Source organism: Pelobates fuscus, chromosome 1, assembly GCF_036172605.1.
Source record: "Pelobates fuscus isolate aPelFus1 chromosome 1, aPelFus1.pri, whole genome shotgun sequence".
In the NCBI taxonomy this organism is placed as follows: domain Eukaryota; kingdom Metazoa; phylum Chordata; class Amphibia; order Anura; family Pelobatidae; genus Pelobates; species Pelobates fuscus.
This window is the reverse complement of record NC_086317.1, coordinates 161498933-161513436: the sequence shown is the minus strand read 5'-3', so window position 1 is coordinate 161513436 and position 14504 is coordinate 161498933. Positions and strand designations below refer to the sequence as shown.

At 39.7% G+C, this 14504-nt stretch overlaps 1 protein-coding gene across 1 annotated transcript in view; it reads right to left on the bottom strand.

The window, feature by feature from the left end:
• Positions 1–4805: 4805 nt before the first annotated feature.
• Positions 4806–14504, bottom strand: part of DSTYK (dual serine/threonine and tyrosine protein kinase) — a 95200-nt gene continuing 85501 nt past the window's right edge. The window contains exons 10-13 of the mRNA XM_063451449.1: positions 11643–11756; positions 10961–11075; positions 10621–10755; positions 4806–8662 (exon numbers count right to left, since the gene is read on the bottom strand). Coding sequence (XP_063307519.1) covers positions 8481–8662; positions 10621–10755; positions 10961–11075; positions 11643–11756 — 546 coding nt within the window. The 3' untranslated portion in view covers positions 4806–8480. The remainder of the gene's footprint in view (positions 8663–10620; positions 10756–10960; positions 11076–11642; positions 11757–14504) is intronic.

Here is a 14504-nt window from a genome sequence, read left to right as displayed (position 1 = left end):
ATGGCCAGTCCAGGCCTGGTCACCCCTAAATGCCCCTAAGCTCCCCATTTTACCTATTTTTAATCTTTATTTTCTGCCCCGATCTATATTCAGGGCGCCGCCATCTTTATGTGGGTAGATGAAGTCCCTGTGGGACACGTCATCTGCCCACACTAGATAGCACTGAGATTCCCGCACATGCCCAGTGAAACACTTAGGCATGCGAACGGGAATTTCATCTATTCATTCGTCAGAAAGACGAATGTATGAATAGCATTGTCAGATGAACAAACAAACACTGAATATTAGTGTTCATTTGTTCGTTCAGTTTATTACAAGGAGGGAGCTACCGGCTTCCACCCCTGCACGGCGGGTGGGGGCCCTAAATAACAATAAGGGGGGGGGAAACTATTGTCCTACCCCCCTGCCCCCACCCTTGAGCGGTGAGCATAAAGATAATGGGGGGGGAGGGGGTACCTACTGTCCTCCCCCCGGCCCCCACCCCTGCGCTGTGGGTGGGTGCCATAAATTACAATTGGGGGGACCTACTGTCCTCCCCCTGGCCCCCACCCTTGAGCGGTGGGTGAGGGCCATAAAGATAATGGGGGGGTGACCTACTGTCCTCCGCCCCCAACCTTGGGCGGCAGGTGGGGGCCATAAAGATAATGAGGGGGGACCTACTATCCTCCCCCCACCGGCCCCCACCCTGGGCGGTGGGTGGGGGACATAAAGATAATGAGGGGGGGGACCTACTGTCCTGCCCCCCGGTTCCCCTACCCTGGGCGGCGGGTGGGGGCCCTAAGACATTGTAATTTATGGGGGCGGGGGAGGCAGTAGGTGCCCCATTATCTTTATGGCCCCCACCCGCCGCTCAGGAATAGGGGCCGGGGGGGGGGGGGGGGGAGGATAGTTGGTCCCCCCCATTGTAATTTATGGCCCTCACCCACCGTCCAGGGGTGGGGGCTGGGGGGAGGACAGTAGGTGTGTTCCCCCTCATTATCTTTAATAGGTTTTTTTTTTGTTTGTTTTTTTACAGTGAGCAGCCACTACTCACTGCTTACAAGACATGCCCCTACTCGCGGTATAGACGTTAAGTCTGCCTTCTTCCAAACTTTCTCTAGGACTAATTTTCTGAGTAGAGATATTGCTTCTGCCAGAAGTGCTTCTGTTTTTTCTTTTGATGGGTAGAAAGATATTACAATATTCTGCTTTTGCTTTTCTGTGAATTTGATCCTGTAACATTCTGCACCCACAGATCTTTTGGTGGTCTGCTACAAATCCTGATAAAAGTATTCCAGCCTAACATCCCACTCTTCTGATGTCAGAACCTCCTCTTTATCTTGTAGACGGCTCTGCTTACCATCACATCTTGTATTCCATTCTGATACCATTCTGGTATCTCTAAAATTTTCTGAATCGGTCTTGATACCAATAATTCTTACGTGTGCAAAACTGGAAATTCTTATAACCAGGTTTCCAAGAGAATTTGTTATCTTGTGGAAGAGCCTATTTGGTTTCAGATCTTTCCTGATAATGTCTTCAAATGGTTTCGTTCTTTCTAAAAGGTAATTCACACAGCGCCGATTTGGAAGCAGTGTCAGCCATCCAAGATATTAACTATAAACCTCCTGGCTACATAGGATAAAACCATGATACCTGCTGCTAATTTGAGAATTTCTTCTGACATATCCATCAGATATTCATTTGATAATTTAAAATTATTCATGATGTGGGATAAATCCCCGTCGGTGCCATCCACCAAACAATCCTCCAAGGATTGTATCCAAAAATTTGGACTTTAGCAACAGATGCCCCTGCTTGTAACGCTCAATTATTGACAAGATGGAACACAACTGCAGATAACTGAAACTGAGAATGTTTTAATGCTTTAAATAAAGAAATAATCAATTTGAACTGTCTCTTTAATTCCTGGCAGAAAATAAGCAGCAGCAGAGTTGCAGTGGGTTTAGGATAAGGCAGAATTAGTCCAACCAGAGAGGAGTTCCCAAATAGATATAATAAATGGCAGTTGATTGATTAGTAATTGTTGGAAACAAAGTTATTAGTTTAGGTGGAGGTGATAGTGAGCAAGCAGAGAAGTAAGATAGGTATTATCCAGCTTGAGCCAATTTGTTTTACTTAGCTTTTGTAGGAGTGATAGTCCAAATTGGTGAGATAGATTCCCACAGTGGATCGAGTTACAGCAGGCAAGAGAATATCCAAAAACAGTTCCGAGGTCGTAGGAGAGGAGAAGGAGGGTAAACGATTAAACAGTCCGGGTCCGATACACAGTAGAGGTAATAAGTAATTCAGTTTTGAAGTTCGCGGGAGCTTTCAAGTTGATCCAGCACTGTGGTGTTGACGCGGTCTCCCTATGTATCCTGGGAGCGACCGCGTCAGAGGAGGGGGAGTGGCCGCGCTCTGTCTACCCGGAAGTCCACGGTTAGCGAATGCCGGAAGGTCTGACACTGCTAATGCTGCATTTCACTAAAGCCAGCTGACAAACGTTCTTCCACAAGATGTTTCTGCCTGTTTGTCCATAGGGTCTTTAAGACCGGATACTTCACCAATTGGAATAGTTGACTTTTTGAAAGCTGTGCTACCTGTATATCTGTTTAGGTTGATCCTCCTACTTTTCTTCACCTTGAAGCTTAAAAAGGTATTTGAAGTATTTACAAAAAATAGGGGATGATCTGCTAAATCAAATGATGAAAAAAGAACATAGCGTATAACTCTGTATATGAATGAACCATAGGTGTAAAATTCACAAGTGGCCACTCACACTTTCGCTGAAGTTAAAAAGCCTTTAACATAGATTTATTTATTTTTTTTTCAGCATAAATGCCTTTTCCAAATCAATTCTTCCTTCTATGTTCAATGTCTCAAAGACCAGATGGGATGTATGTGCTCAGGAAAAAAGATGCAATAAAATTGTAGTGCACATTCAAAAGTATAATAAAAAATAAATTTAATAACTTACATCACAGTATAAAACAAAAGGTGTAATCTCTCTATGGACCCCTGGTGGTGACAGAGAGATTACACCTTTTGTTTTATACTGTGATGTAAGTTATTAAATGTATTTTTTATTATACTTTTGAATGTGCACTACAATTTTATTGCATCTTTTTTGTTACTGCTGCACAACCCATGTGTGCCATATTAAGGTTTAATACGTATGTGGGGGTTCAGAAAATTACCCCTCTCAGTCTCAAAGGTGAATTGCTAGTGTAGGACTCACCTAAGTTACATCGACTAAGCATGTGAGTTTGTACTTTAATGGACATTGGAGTGATACTAAAAACCTACAGTCATTCAAACGTGCACAGGATTTTGGGACCGTTAACATGTAACCTTTTCTGCTTGCAGATATGGATGGACTTTGTGTCAAATCACCCATCAGGTCATTACACGAGAAGATAATTGTTAGTCTTTAATTTTACCTTTAATTTCTGCAGAAACTCACAAAAGAAAAGAATTGCACATTTTAGACTAGTTCAATTTTCAAATAATTCTCAGGGATCTTCACAGTAAGTGTTAAATTTAAGTTTTTCAACTCCTAGAATCCCAGTTAGTTTTCAATTTCTTTAGAAACCCGAGGAGGAAAAACAGGCCAATATTTTGTTGTTAAGACTTTTGCATCCCCTTCCCCAATCGACCACACCATGTAAAGTACATAAAAAAAAAAAAAAACACCCTGAACAAGGCGCGAAAGCATGGAGACTGAAGGCTCTCTTTACCTTTATTATATTATATAAAATGATGCCCCAAGGGTCTAAAGATTCTACCCTCCTATATCTTGTACCATCATTGATATATCAACTGACACTCAGAAAGAAAATGTGTTAACTTAACAATATATAGATCCATCCATAAGGGTTTATAACGACAACAACTGTGATAATGTTTCAGTAGAGCATTTTTATGTTAATCGTTGATTGTTCATTCTTACGGTGTATAACAATTCAATGCTGGTTATTGACCAAAATAAAAATAACTTGTAAAAAAAAACAAAAAAACACAAGTCAATGTCTAGTTAAAGAGTTTAATGATATATCTCACAATACAGTTTAAATTCTAAATATTTTACATGTACTTAATATAAAAATCACCATCAGAGGCAGTATCTTAAAATACAGATTATTTTTACAGTCAGGGGATATTAGTGTTCTGGAAGAAAATGGTGTAAAACAAACAAAACAGTACAAAGGAGATGATGTTTCAAATACATTTTGTGTGTCTGCACTCAACAGCAGAAACTGCTTACAGGCCTTTATAAAGGAATTCTCTAAAAATAAACACAACTCTGGCAACATAGTCACTACATCTATGCATTTTGAAATTTATATCACCATTTTTTATTTTTTTTTAGCTCCCTCCCAATAACCATTAAAAACCTGCACCAAGACATTTAGTTTGTTTTTTTCAATATATTATAGATACATTGGCAATTTATTTGGTTTGAACTTAGAAGGGGAAGATTCTGTAGTGTCAACAGGTTATAATCCTAGGTTTTTTTGTTGTTTTTTTTTTGCCTGTGAGTGCAGAGAATTGCACATCCTCTGGTTTTGAAGAGGTATTTGGGAATGTACACATACATACAAGTGAAAAAAGGAGAGGGAAATACTGCTGAAGTGCTATCTTTAGTATAACGCAGAGAATGCGCTTTATGGAGAATGCAGCTAAACACCCCTCTTGTTCAAAGTGCAACATACATTAAACAAAAAGTAAAAAAATAACTCATAAGGGATCTGTTGAACAAACAGCGAGTTGCCACTTGAAAACGCACTCGCAAAATGTAGGCCTGCAATGGGTTGGGAAATAAAATTAAAAAAAAAAAAAAAAAACTTAAAATTAGCAAACCTGGGAATTTTAAATTTTCCCCCCAACTTCACTATTTTGGCCTACATAGTACAAGCTGACTGCCTTTAATAGACTACTCAGCATAATGAAAAGACCCCTTTTATCAGACAAAAAGAAGAATAGTAGCATCTGCTCCTCCTGTAACGGCATACCCCATACTTTGCCAGATGGGTAGTCATTACTTTATGTTCCTAACTCTTCTGGCAGCAAGAGTTCATAGACTATAGTCTAATGGCAGCAAGATGTGTAAACCTATGGAGAAATTAAGTCCCAACTTAACACGGGTAAGATTACTTTACTGGTTCTCCATAATTTGACATTTGGAACCAGTCATTATGTTGTAAATGATGGTAGCACCATTAAGACTGGGACATATAACACTGCATTATGTGATTTTTGATCACACTAATTACGCAATGTGTTTGACCACATGCAAGAACTTACACAAAAGCAATTGATGTAGTACCAGATCCTAAGTGGTCCCCTCTGTACAGGTGTAAAAGGAGAAACACGTGAAAATATCTGGGGGCATTTTCTTTTATACATCGTTAAATAAAAAATTTGTTTAAAGGATATTTAGAGAGCGAGAGGGGAAAAAAAAAAGTTAAAAGATAAAAGCACACTGCATCCTGAGGAACCACGATAATAGGTTGTGAAATAACTAGCACGTTACAAAAACCTTGAGTCAAAAAAAACATATATCCAGGTACTGTCAAAGACAATCAGTTCTGCATAATTATGTAAACAAATTGAGATTTATAATACTGATGTTTATTAAACAAATCTTTTGTATATTTTAATAACGGTGGAGCCAACAATCGGCTACACAACATGTTAAGGAAATAAGCCACAATGGGTAATTCAGAAGTCAAACACAAAGAATAAAAGGCTAATTAAAACGAGGTATTGCATCTTGGAAAGATGTTCATGAAAATTGTAAATGTACTTTTAAAATCCAGAAAGAAAAGTAGTAGGAGTGGACAGTGGAAGTTGTAGTTGTACCAGACAAATAGTCAATAACTTTTGAAGAACTTCTGACAACGTGAGTTGTATAGCTATTAATCTCTCCATTTCTGCAGACAGTTTGAAAATAAATCCACAGATTTCCATCTGCGGGAGTCCAAGAGTATTAGAAAGCGCCCTGCAAAATTCACCAGCCTATGTGTCACTGCCCCATCCAAATACAAGCCATTCAGTTAATCATTTAACCTGGCTATGCTATAATTATGCATCAATGTCAAATAAAGGAGTGAACACAAGACATGCACTAATGCAAATCACTACAGAAACAGGTAATGTCTGGTTATCAATTAATGATGCTGAATCGGTAGTCAGGAAGGCATAATTAATCTGTTACCAAGTTGTTTCTCAGACTGTAGGATCATGAGAGTAGCAATTAAAGGTAATTAGAGGAGCAGCAATAGACATTAAAAATGCAATGTCCGAGTGGTCAAAGTAATACTAAATGGTACTCATTTGATTTTTATTGGGTGGCATATGAATTATAGTCAACACATAATAAATCTAGGGATATTTTAAAATTACACTTTCCAACAAGACAGGCAAATAATTACTTCGCCTGTGCGCCTTTAATTGTTAGATGACCGTTGACCTACCAAAAAGCTAAAGCTGAGAACATCATCAGATCTGACCAATTACCTGCGCTCAAGACCTCTATATGTGAAATACTGAGTAATTATTTTGCAAGTGGACTGTATTATTCATAGACTGGGCTGCAGTTAATTTACGCATTGAGTATTGTTTTTTTTTTTTTTTTTTAAACGTTGGAGTTGTGGTGAGCAGATCAAGGAGATCCCAAATGCAAGTAAATAGAGAAAAGTTGAAGTATTGTCTTCAATGTGGCTTTTATAGTTTAATGTTGGTTCGTTTTGGCAACACACCACAATCCACCATTTCTGGGGGAAGACCAATTACGAAACTAAAAATCTTTAATATAGTTATATAAACATAAGATGAATATTAAATTAGCTTTGAGGGTTATTTTTTTTTATACAAAACATTTACATAAGTTATATGCTTTATAATACATTATAGTGTCATGGAAAGTATAGGAATTAATGTAATTGTTTTTATTTTTAATTTTTTACATTTATCATGTGTTGACTTTGTGATCACGGAAGAGGATTCTAATTCCTGCTGTTTAGTTGGTGATTGAAATACAGGTTTAATTTCACTCAGGCGAGTTGTTTTTTTTAATCTTCTTATTACATACAATGTGCTATTAAATTGCCAGGGTTCTTTAAGCATTAAAACATAACATGGAAAAATTGAATGACTAACATGGAACGTGTCTAATTGTGCCATTTCACATGAAAGCCTTTTTTTTTTAATAATTAGGCACCAGTGACTCTTTAACAGTTCTAAGTCTTTCAACAGGTTATCAAAGTAGTGTAGCTCTTAACAGAGTTCTAAAAGATCAGTCTACTACAACCAGTATTTACAGTTTGCTGCTTTGTTAGTAGAGTAATGAGCAAAGTAATTCAGGTAATATGAAAAGAAAATCCTATCTTTCATAGGTAAAGCAGAGAAGCATCAAAGATGGATGACTTTGTAAACTGCAGAAGGCAGGTAGTATGAGGCATGAAGGTCTGAAGCAGGGGTATGGCTATTACAAAAAAAAAAAAAAACACAAAAAAAAAAAAAAACATTTCATTGTACTCACTGGGCTACCATCATGTTGATCGACATTCAACATTTGTCTTACATTAATAGCCTTAAACATAAGGGGGGAGGGTGGTGATGCATACAAACATAAAAAAAAGTGCATTAGATAGCACCCTAAACACACAAAAATAGCAGGAATAAGTACACACACAAAAAAAAAAGTAAATTTCAGGAATTTAAGTAGTTTTGTAACACTACCTACACCGGTTTTAAAATGTTAAACACATCTTGCAATGAAGGAAGCATCAATTGTACATTACTATATGCATATAGCAGGTACACACTAAAACCTGGGTGGGCTGAAAAGGATAGCAACCACTGAAAATATTTTCTTCTTCTTAATACAGGAAGCATCTTAGCATTCCATTGTTCAACACAGAGATCTATGTATCTTGTCTTCAAACTGGAGAGAAGAATTAAGTAACCATCTAGTGGAGATGTTGATACACCACAAAAGCGAGACATTGTTTACACAATACTACTCAAGAAGATCTGAAGGTATTATCTTAGAGTTCTGGACTCATTCCCTGGCCATGCTGTGGGAACATAGAATGTTTGATGTAGTAAGAGTTTATACAAAAAAAAAATTGCTTTAGAACTCTAATTGCCCAAATGTTTGAGCATCCAATGGAGATAACATAACCACCTCTATTAGTCCATTAACCGCTTTGACACTATTTACATAAAAGGAATAATTTGTCCATTGTTCTCACAAAAATGCAGCATGCTGATTTCCCCAAGAAATTACTTAATTAGGTGCAAGGAAAGATTGTTAAAGCAGCACTCTTAATAGCTTATCCTGGGCAAGGTTCATTTATTCAGCTTGGTGTGTGCAAAGTGCCAAGCAATAAAAGGAGTTTTGCATCTTCCAGATGACGAAGGAGGGGCTACAAGTGACTATGAAGTCCATTAATACAGAACATGTAGAAAAAAATGAAAATGCCATAATCTCATCAGGTGGAATCTTCCAAGGTTTTGCCAGACACTTTAGTATTGCAAAGCCGGTCCATGATACCTTGCAACATGGGCTGCACAATTCCTAGGAGTGGGCGCTGAGACTGGTCTCCATTCCAACAAGCCTCCATTAGTTTCCAGCATTCCTCATCAAAAATGGGCAACCGCTCTGGTCGTACACCTAGGAACGGAAAATGTCCCAGAGAAATGGTTAATTATTGTATAATGACCTACATGAGGGGTAGGCAACCTTTGGCATGCCAGCTGTTGTGGATGACATCTCTCCCGTAATGCTAATGCTTTTACAGCCATAATGTTGCCAAAGCATCATGGGAGATGTAGCCCAGAACATCTAGAGTCTTGCATGTTGCCTATCCCTGTCCCTGACTACTTTGTCCTATAGGCAACAACCAAATGGTGCTGCCACCAAGTACTTTGTAAATCCCCACATATGTTGCTAGCAAAAGTTATGGGTGGGATACATATTCTTGTGCATAGTGGCTTTGTCTGTGGAGGATTCCACAGTCTAGCAAGATTGTCTGCAAACCTCTACCTCTTGTACTCTCCCAGATAAAACACCAGAAGCTAAAGAAAAACATGGTGGTGCCCATGTGAGAGAAAGCTTCAAATAGATCTACTTTCAGCTTCACACCCCTTTCTGCACACACCTAGCTTCAAGGGTGACTGCAAGGTATGCAAAGAATCCTGAACACTAATGAGCCACTTAATGGGCATTTCTGTACAAGTGCAAACACCCAAACAGGAAGATATCTTTATATTAAAAAGTTATCTTAAAGGGATAAGGCACCCAGGCACCCAGACCACTTCTGCCCATTGGAGTGGTCTGGGTGCCAAATCCCTCTACCCTTAACCCTGCAAGTGTAATTATTGCAGTTTTCATAAACTGCAATATTTACCTTGAAGGATTAAGTCCTCCTCTAGTGGCTGTCTAGAGGACACTTCCGTGTTCATAGACGCTAAGTGAGAACCTCCAGCGTTGCTGAAATCTCCATAGGAAAGCAAGGAAAGCATTATTCAATGCTTTCCTATGGGGAGGTCTAATGCGCGTGCGTGGCTCAATAGGTCTCCCCCGCCGGATGACGTCGGTGGGGGAGGAGCGTGGGCGGCCCTGACCCAGAGCCGAGGGACATCGGTGCTGGATATAGGTAAGCAACTTGGGATGGGTGGTGGGAGGGAGAGGACCTGCAGTGCCAGGAAAACGGTTTGTTTTCCTGGCACTTGAGAGTCCCTTTAAGCACTACAGCCTGGCTTAGTTCCCTGGTAATGGGGCATACCGTTGCAAAGCTCCAACACATTCAGATGTTCCCTGGTCGTCCGGTGAAACGCTTCAGACTTCTGCAAAGTTACAGAAGTCATCATTCATTGGCTGAGAGCATTAGCCAATGAAAGTTGCACATAATTGACATTAGCCAGCCCGGAACACTACTTCCAAGCTGGCTGATAAAAGCTCAAAGATGCTGCCAGAAGTGGAGTTACACTTCTGGCAGCAGAGAGGTTAAACTCATTACGTGCAGCTTTTCATAGTAAAATATTGCAAATACAAACTCCAGGCACAATCACCATTTTAAATCACTTTGTTGGAATAACTATTGAAGGAAAGCTCCTACACTATATACTTGTGGAAGCAATGGAACTGTACTTGGGATCTTTAGCACATGATGGCAGATCATACAATATTAGGGGATGGTAGTGGAAAATGCACATGTACACACAATTAGCAGTGTTAATGAAAGGTTCAATACTACTACACAGTGCCCATTCTTATTTAAGGAACACTATAGTGTTAGGAATACAAAATTGTATTCCTAACACTATAGTGTCTCTCTTCCTCTTAGGCCCCTACAGCCATCCATGGCAGTGTTTAAAGATTTATTTCTTTTAACATTTACCCATTTCCAGTATCGAGATCCCTATCCGATAGATCCCTATCCTCAGTATCGAGATCCCTATCCGTCAATTTGACTCAACACTTTCTATGGGGTTTTGCAAGGCACTGGACATCCTCATGCAAAGAACATGGACACTTCATCCAGACCACTTCAATAAGAATAAGTTGTCTGGGTGCCTGTAGTGTCCCTTCAAGTCAAGTAATATTATGCATATTTACAAAGAACTTGCCTTTTCTAACATTGTTCCAAAGGTGGTCTTTGCTAGAACATCGTTCGAAGGCTTCAGGGAGTTTGATGGATCCAGAGCATATGTACCAAAACAGAATGCCAAAGGCATATACATCTACAGAGTTATCATACTTTCCTAGAAATGTAAATGAAACACATTTTAATATTTTTTCATATCAAAATTATGAAGCTCAATTATGATAAAGGTTTTATTATTAGAATTGTTCTTTAAATACTATTGATAAGAAACAAGTACACAAAGGAGCAAGTCTTTCAAGTAAGGGAGTTCACTTCATGGTAGCTAAGCAACCGCTCTGATCAGATGCTCTTAATTTCCCTACCTGAAAAGAGTTCTGGTGCCATATGTATAGGAGTCCCCACGATGCTGCCAGACATCATGGCCTCAGGTTTGCAGAATCCCAAATCAGTGATCTTTGCTCTGTTTTTTTTGTCCAGCTGCAAAATAACCCAATCAAATAATTTTCTTAACAGTATATTAGTAACCATAATCTTGTACAATACATATTCCAAACACATTTTATTATTGAGTGTTTAGAAGGAACATTCAAGGAACCACAGCTATTGGCCACAGTGACTCGGAGTTGTGTTATGGAAAAAAATATGCAAAATAGATTGGTGCACTTGAACAGAAAAATAAAAACTGTGAAAGAATGAATGCATGGCAAAATTACCAAAAAGGCCTTGATCACATTCACATGGCATCCAAAAGAGAGCTTTGGTCTTTAAGGGGTTTAAAAATGTAAAATATATTGGAAAAACTAAGGCAATCATCAATTGCTTTCGGTTTTAAATAAAATTAAAAAAAAAAAAGAATGAGTTAAACCAGTTTTCTAAGGACTACACATCATCAAGAATTTAAGGATAATCTTGAAATCTTTATTTAAATCGAAATAAAATAAAAAATGACTTCTTATGGGCAGCGTTTAGGTTTAGCAATCGATCCAGCTATGAAAGATAAATACTAAGGTGAACAACTGTACATTTACAATAACTGTAGCTTACCAGAACATTCTTTAATTTGATGTCTCTGTGAACCAGTCCCTGATTATGCAAGAAGCGGATCCCTTCTACCACATCCAGTGCTATTTGCAGCCGTGTCTCTAAATCTAGCCCAGTCTGTGGAAAGAAAGAAGTAACAGGTTCACCTGTTAAAGGGATAGCTCAATACTGCTTAAATGACAAACAAAACCTATATTAAAAAGGAAACACTGTTCTAAAATACACATTCACGGTTTTCAGATTCATGGGCATATGACCGATTTATATGAGGCTTTACAAATCTTAAACTTACCTCTTTCCCAATGCCAAGGTTCTCCTCGGAGCCTCCTTGAATTACTAACTGCCTCATCAGTGGGGTTGAGATATCAGGGAGAACAGATTGAGGGAAGGACAGGCATGTTACGGAGGCCCTGGCTACTGACTCTAAATGCATCTTCCAGAGGACGAGTTACATCTTCGGCAGCAGAATGATTCACCTTTGTACGTGCAGTGTTTCATATCAAAATGCTGCACATACAAAAACTCTAGGCACCATGACCACTTTAAATCACTGAAGTGGTCATGGTGCATTAAGACCCTTTATGGAGAACTCCTTCAACAGAATGTACTTATGAAAGCATTGGAACTATAATTTACATGCTTACATGCTATAAAAAAAAATATCAAAGTGCCTTTGCAAATCTGTAGCAGATGAAGGCAGACAATACAATATTATGGGATGATATTTGAAAGTTCACAGAAGACAAGCCATACTAACCCTAAAAATACCAACTCATATAACCCTTTAAAAGCATCCTGCAAAACATGCAGAGGGAATTGAATAGGAACAAATTCATACAGCAAAAGATTGGCATTTGTCTTAAAAGGGTACCATAAGCTCTATGGTTTTGATTGTTGGATAAGCTTTTAAATTTGTTTTTGCTACGCTTTTATAATCATTTAATATTAATATTTAAATTTTCTAATATTTTGATAGACTTTGATTTATTTATAGAAGTTATATTGTTTTGATATTATGAAAAAAAATGTAAATCATTTGCTAAGCTTATCCAACAGGCCTATATTCGTATTATCTCATTTTTATTATTGGGACTGAAGTCCCTTGGTATTGTCTCTCCAATCAGTGTAAAGTCATTTTTCGAGTAGTTTCACACTAAATAGTGCCACACTGGAGATAGGAGTTTGGCATTGATTATGCACTTTCTTCTATCCATACCAGGAACAGGCATTGTGGTAGGCTGCAAGCCATCAGCAGACACTCAGCCAATCACAGCAACACATTTGCTAATAAGGAATCATGGACTGCTGTGACTTCCATTCTACAAGTTTTAATGCTATACAAAAAGGACCACAGACATTATAACCACTTCAATAAGATGAAACAGTAATAGTATCTACAATGTATGTTTAACAGAATGAGTTAACATATATATTGCAACAATTACATTTCCTTCTCAGTGTTATTCAAGAAAGTGGGCACTGTCAGGAATTCAAAAGGCCAAAGTAGTCGCATTGGAAGCATAGAAGACTTGGGAGTTTTTGAAGTTTGCCTACTTTGACCTTAAAATAACAATCAAATTGTCTTTTTTTTCCCTTTTTTTTAGTTTATTAGCATCTGGCCCAGCAGCCATGTTGTGTTATCTGACTCAACCTAACTTGCCTGCTGTTGCAGTTTCACACAGAACAGCAGTCATCTGTAAAACTCAATGCAGCTAGAAGGCAAATCCTCAATGAGAAAGTGCAGCTCATAATACTTCCTTCTCTGCACACAAGGTGTATGTTCTTACACGAAATAAGTCCCCATTTTCCCAGACAAGGTAATTCACAGCAATCTTCAGAGTAGAAAGCCATATTTAAACAGTCAAGATGAATGTCTGTGGGATTTAAATTTTTTATTTTTTATTTTTTTTAAATGCAATCACAATCAATGGGTCACCACGACATTACACACACACAATGTAATCTCCAAGTGTAAAGGGTACATGCTTGTGGCCACATTTCAGAATGGCTGGTCATATACTTAAAAATGTTGTTAGGGGCGGGGCCTGACCGCGGACAGGAGCAGACGCACATTGCAGCAGCTCCTGCATATTCACGCTAAATGCACTAAAATTACCAGGCACAGAACCAGCAAACCGGCACAATCGGACCTAATCAACAAAGGGGACTCTCTGCACTCCAAGCAGATACCACACATGTGGACTTCCGAGCCGGTTCCGAGCAAACACATCTTGCGGCCTAGCAGCATGGTTAGCCCGGGGGAGACCGCCGCTCCCCCGCCACCACAACTCATGGCTGATCCCGGATTGGGTTCCTGTTATCCCCCCTATGGACCGGCGGGGGTTATCCTGGTCCCCACCGACCCGGCATGTATGCTATCAGTGTCTCCTACTGCATACCGCATCGAGGGCTCCGACTACATCGGGCCCCACAAAATAATGGACACAAATCACTCACCAGGGCCTATACCTCAACAGCCACTACTCACACAGCTGGTCACAATACTCACCCGATTCTGGGAGAGACTGGAACAGCGCTCTAATGCCCAACTACCTCCTACACAAGGAGGGAAAGCAGAGAGACCTGAGGCCATGAAGCGGAGTGGGCCTGTCCTGGGCTCAGCACCCTGCTCAACCCACGCTCCACGCGTCCAACGCCCACCCGGGCTGAGGGTCATCCGGAGTCCCCCTCCGAGGCAACACCCGCACCGCCGGAAGGCCGCCCACCGCAGGCGGCGGAGGAAGATCAGGGCCTTTCTTGGCGCCCACATAGGGAGAGACCCGGTCCTGCGGAATTCCCGGGTCTGGGGGACATCAATGCTGACCCCATACCAGGCCTGGGGCTGGGGAGAGGCCTCATTCTGCC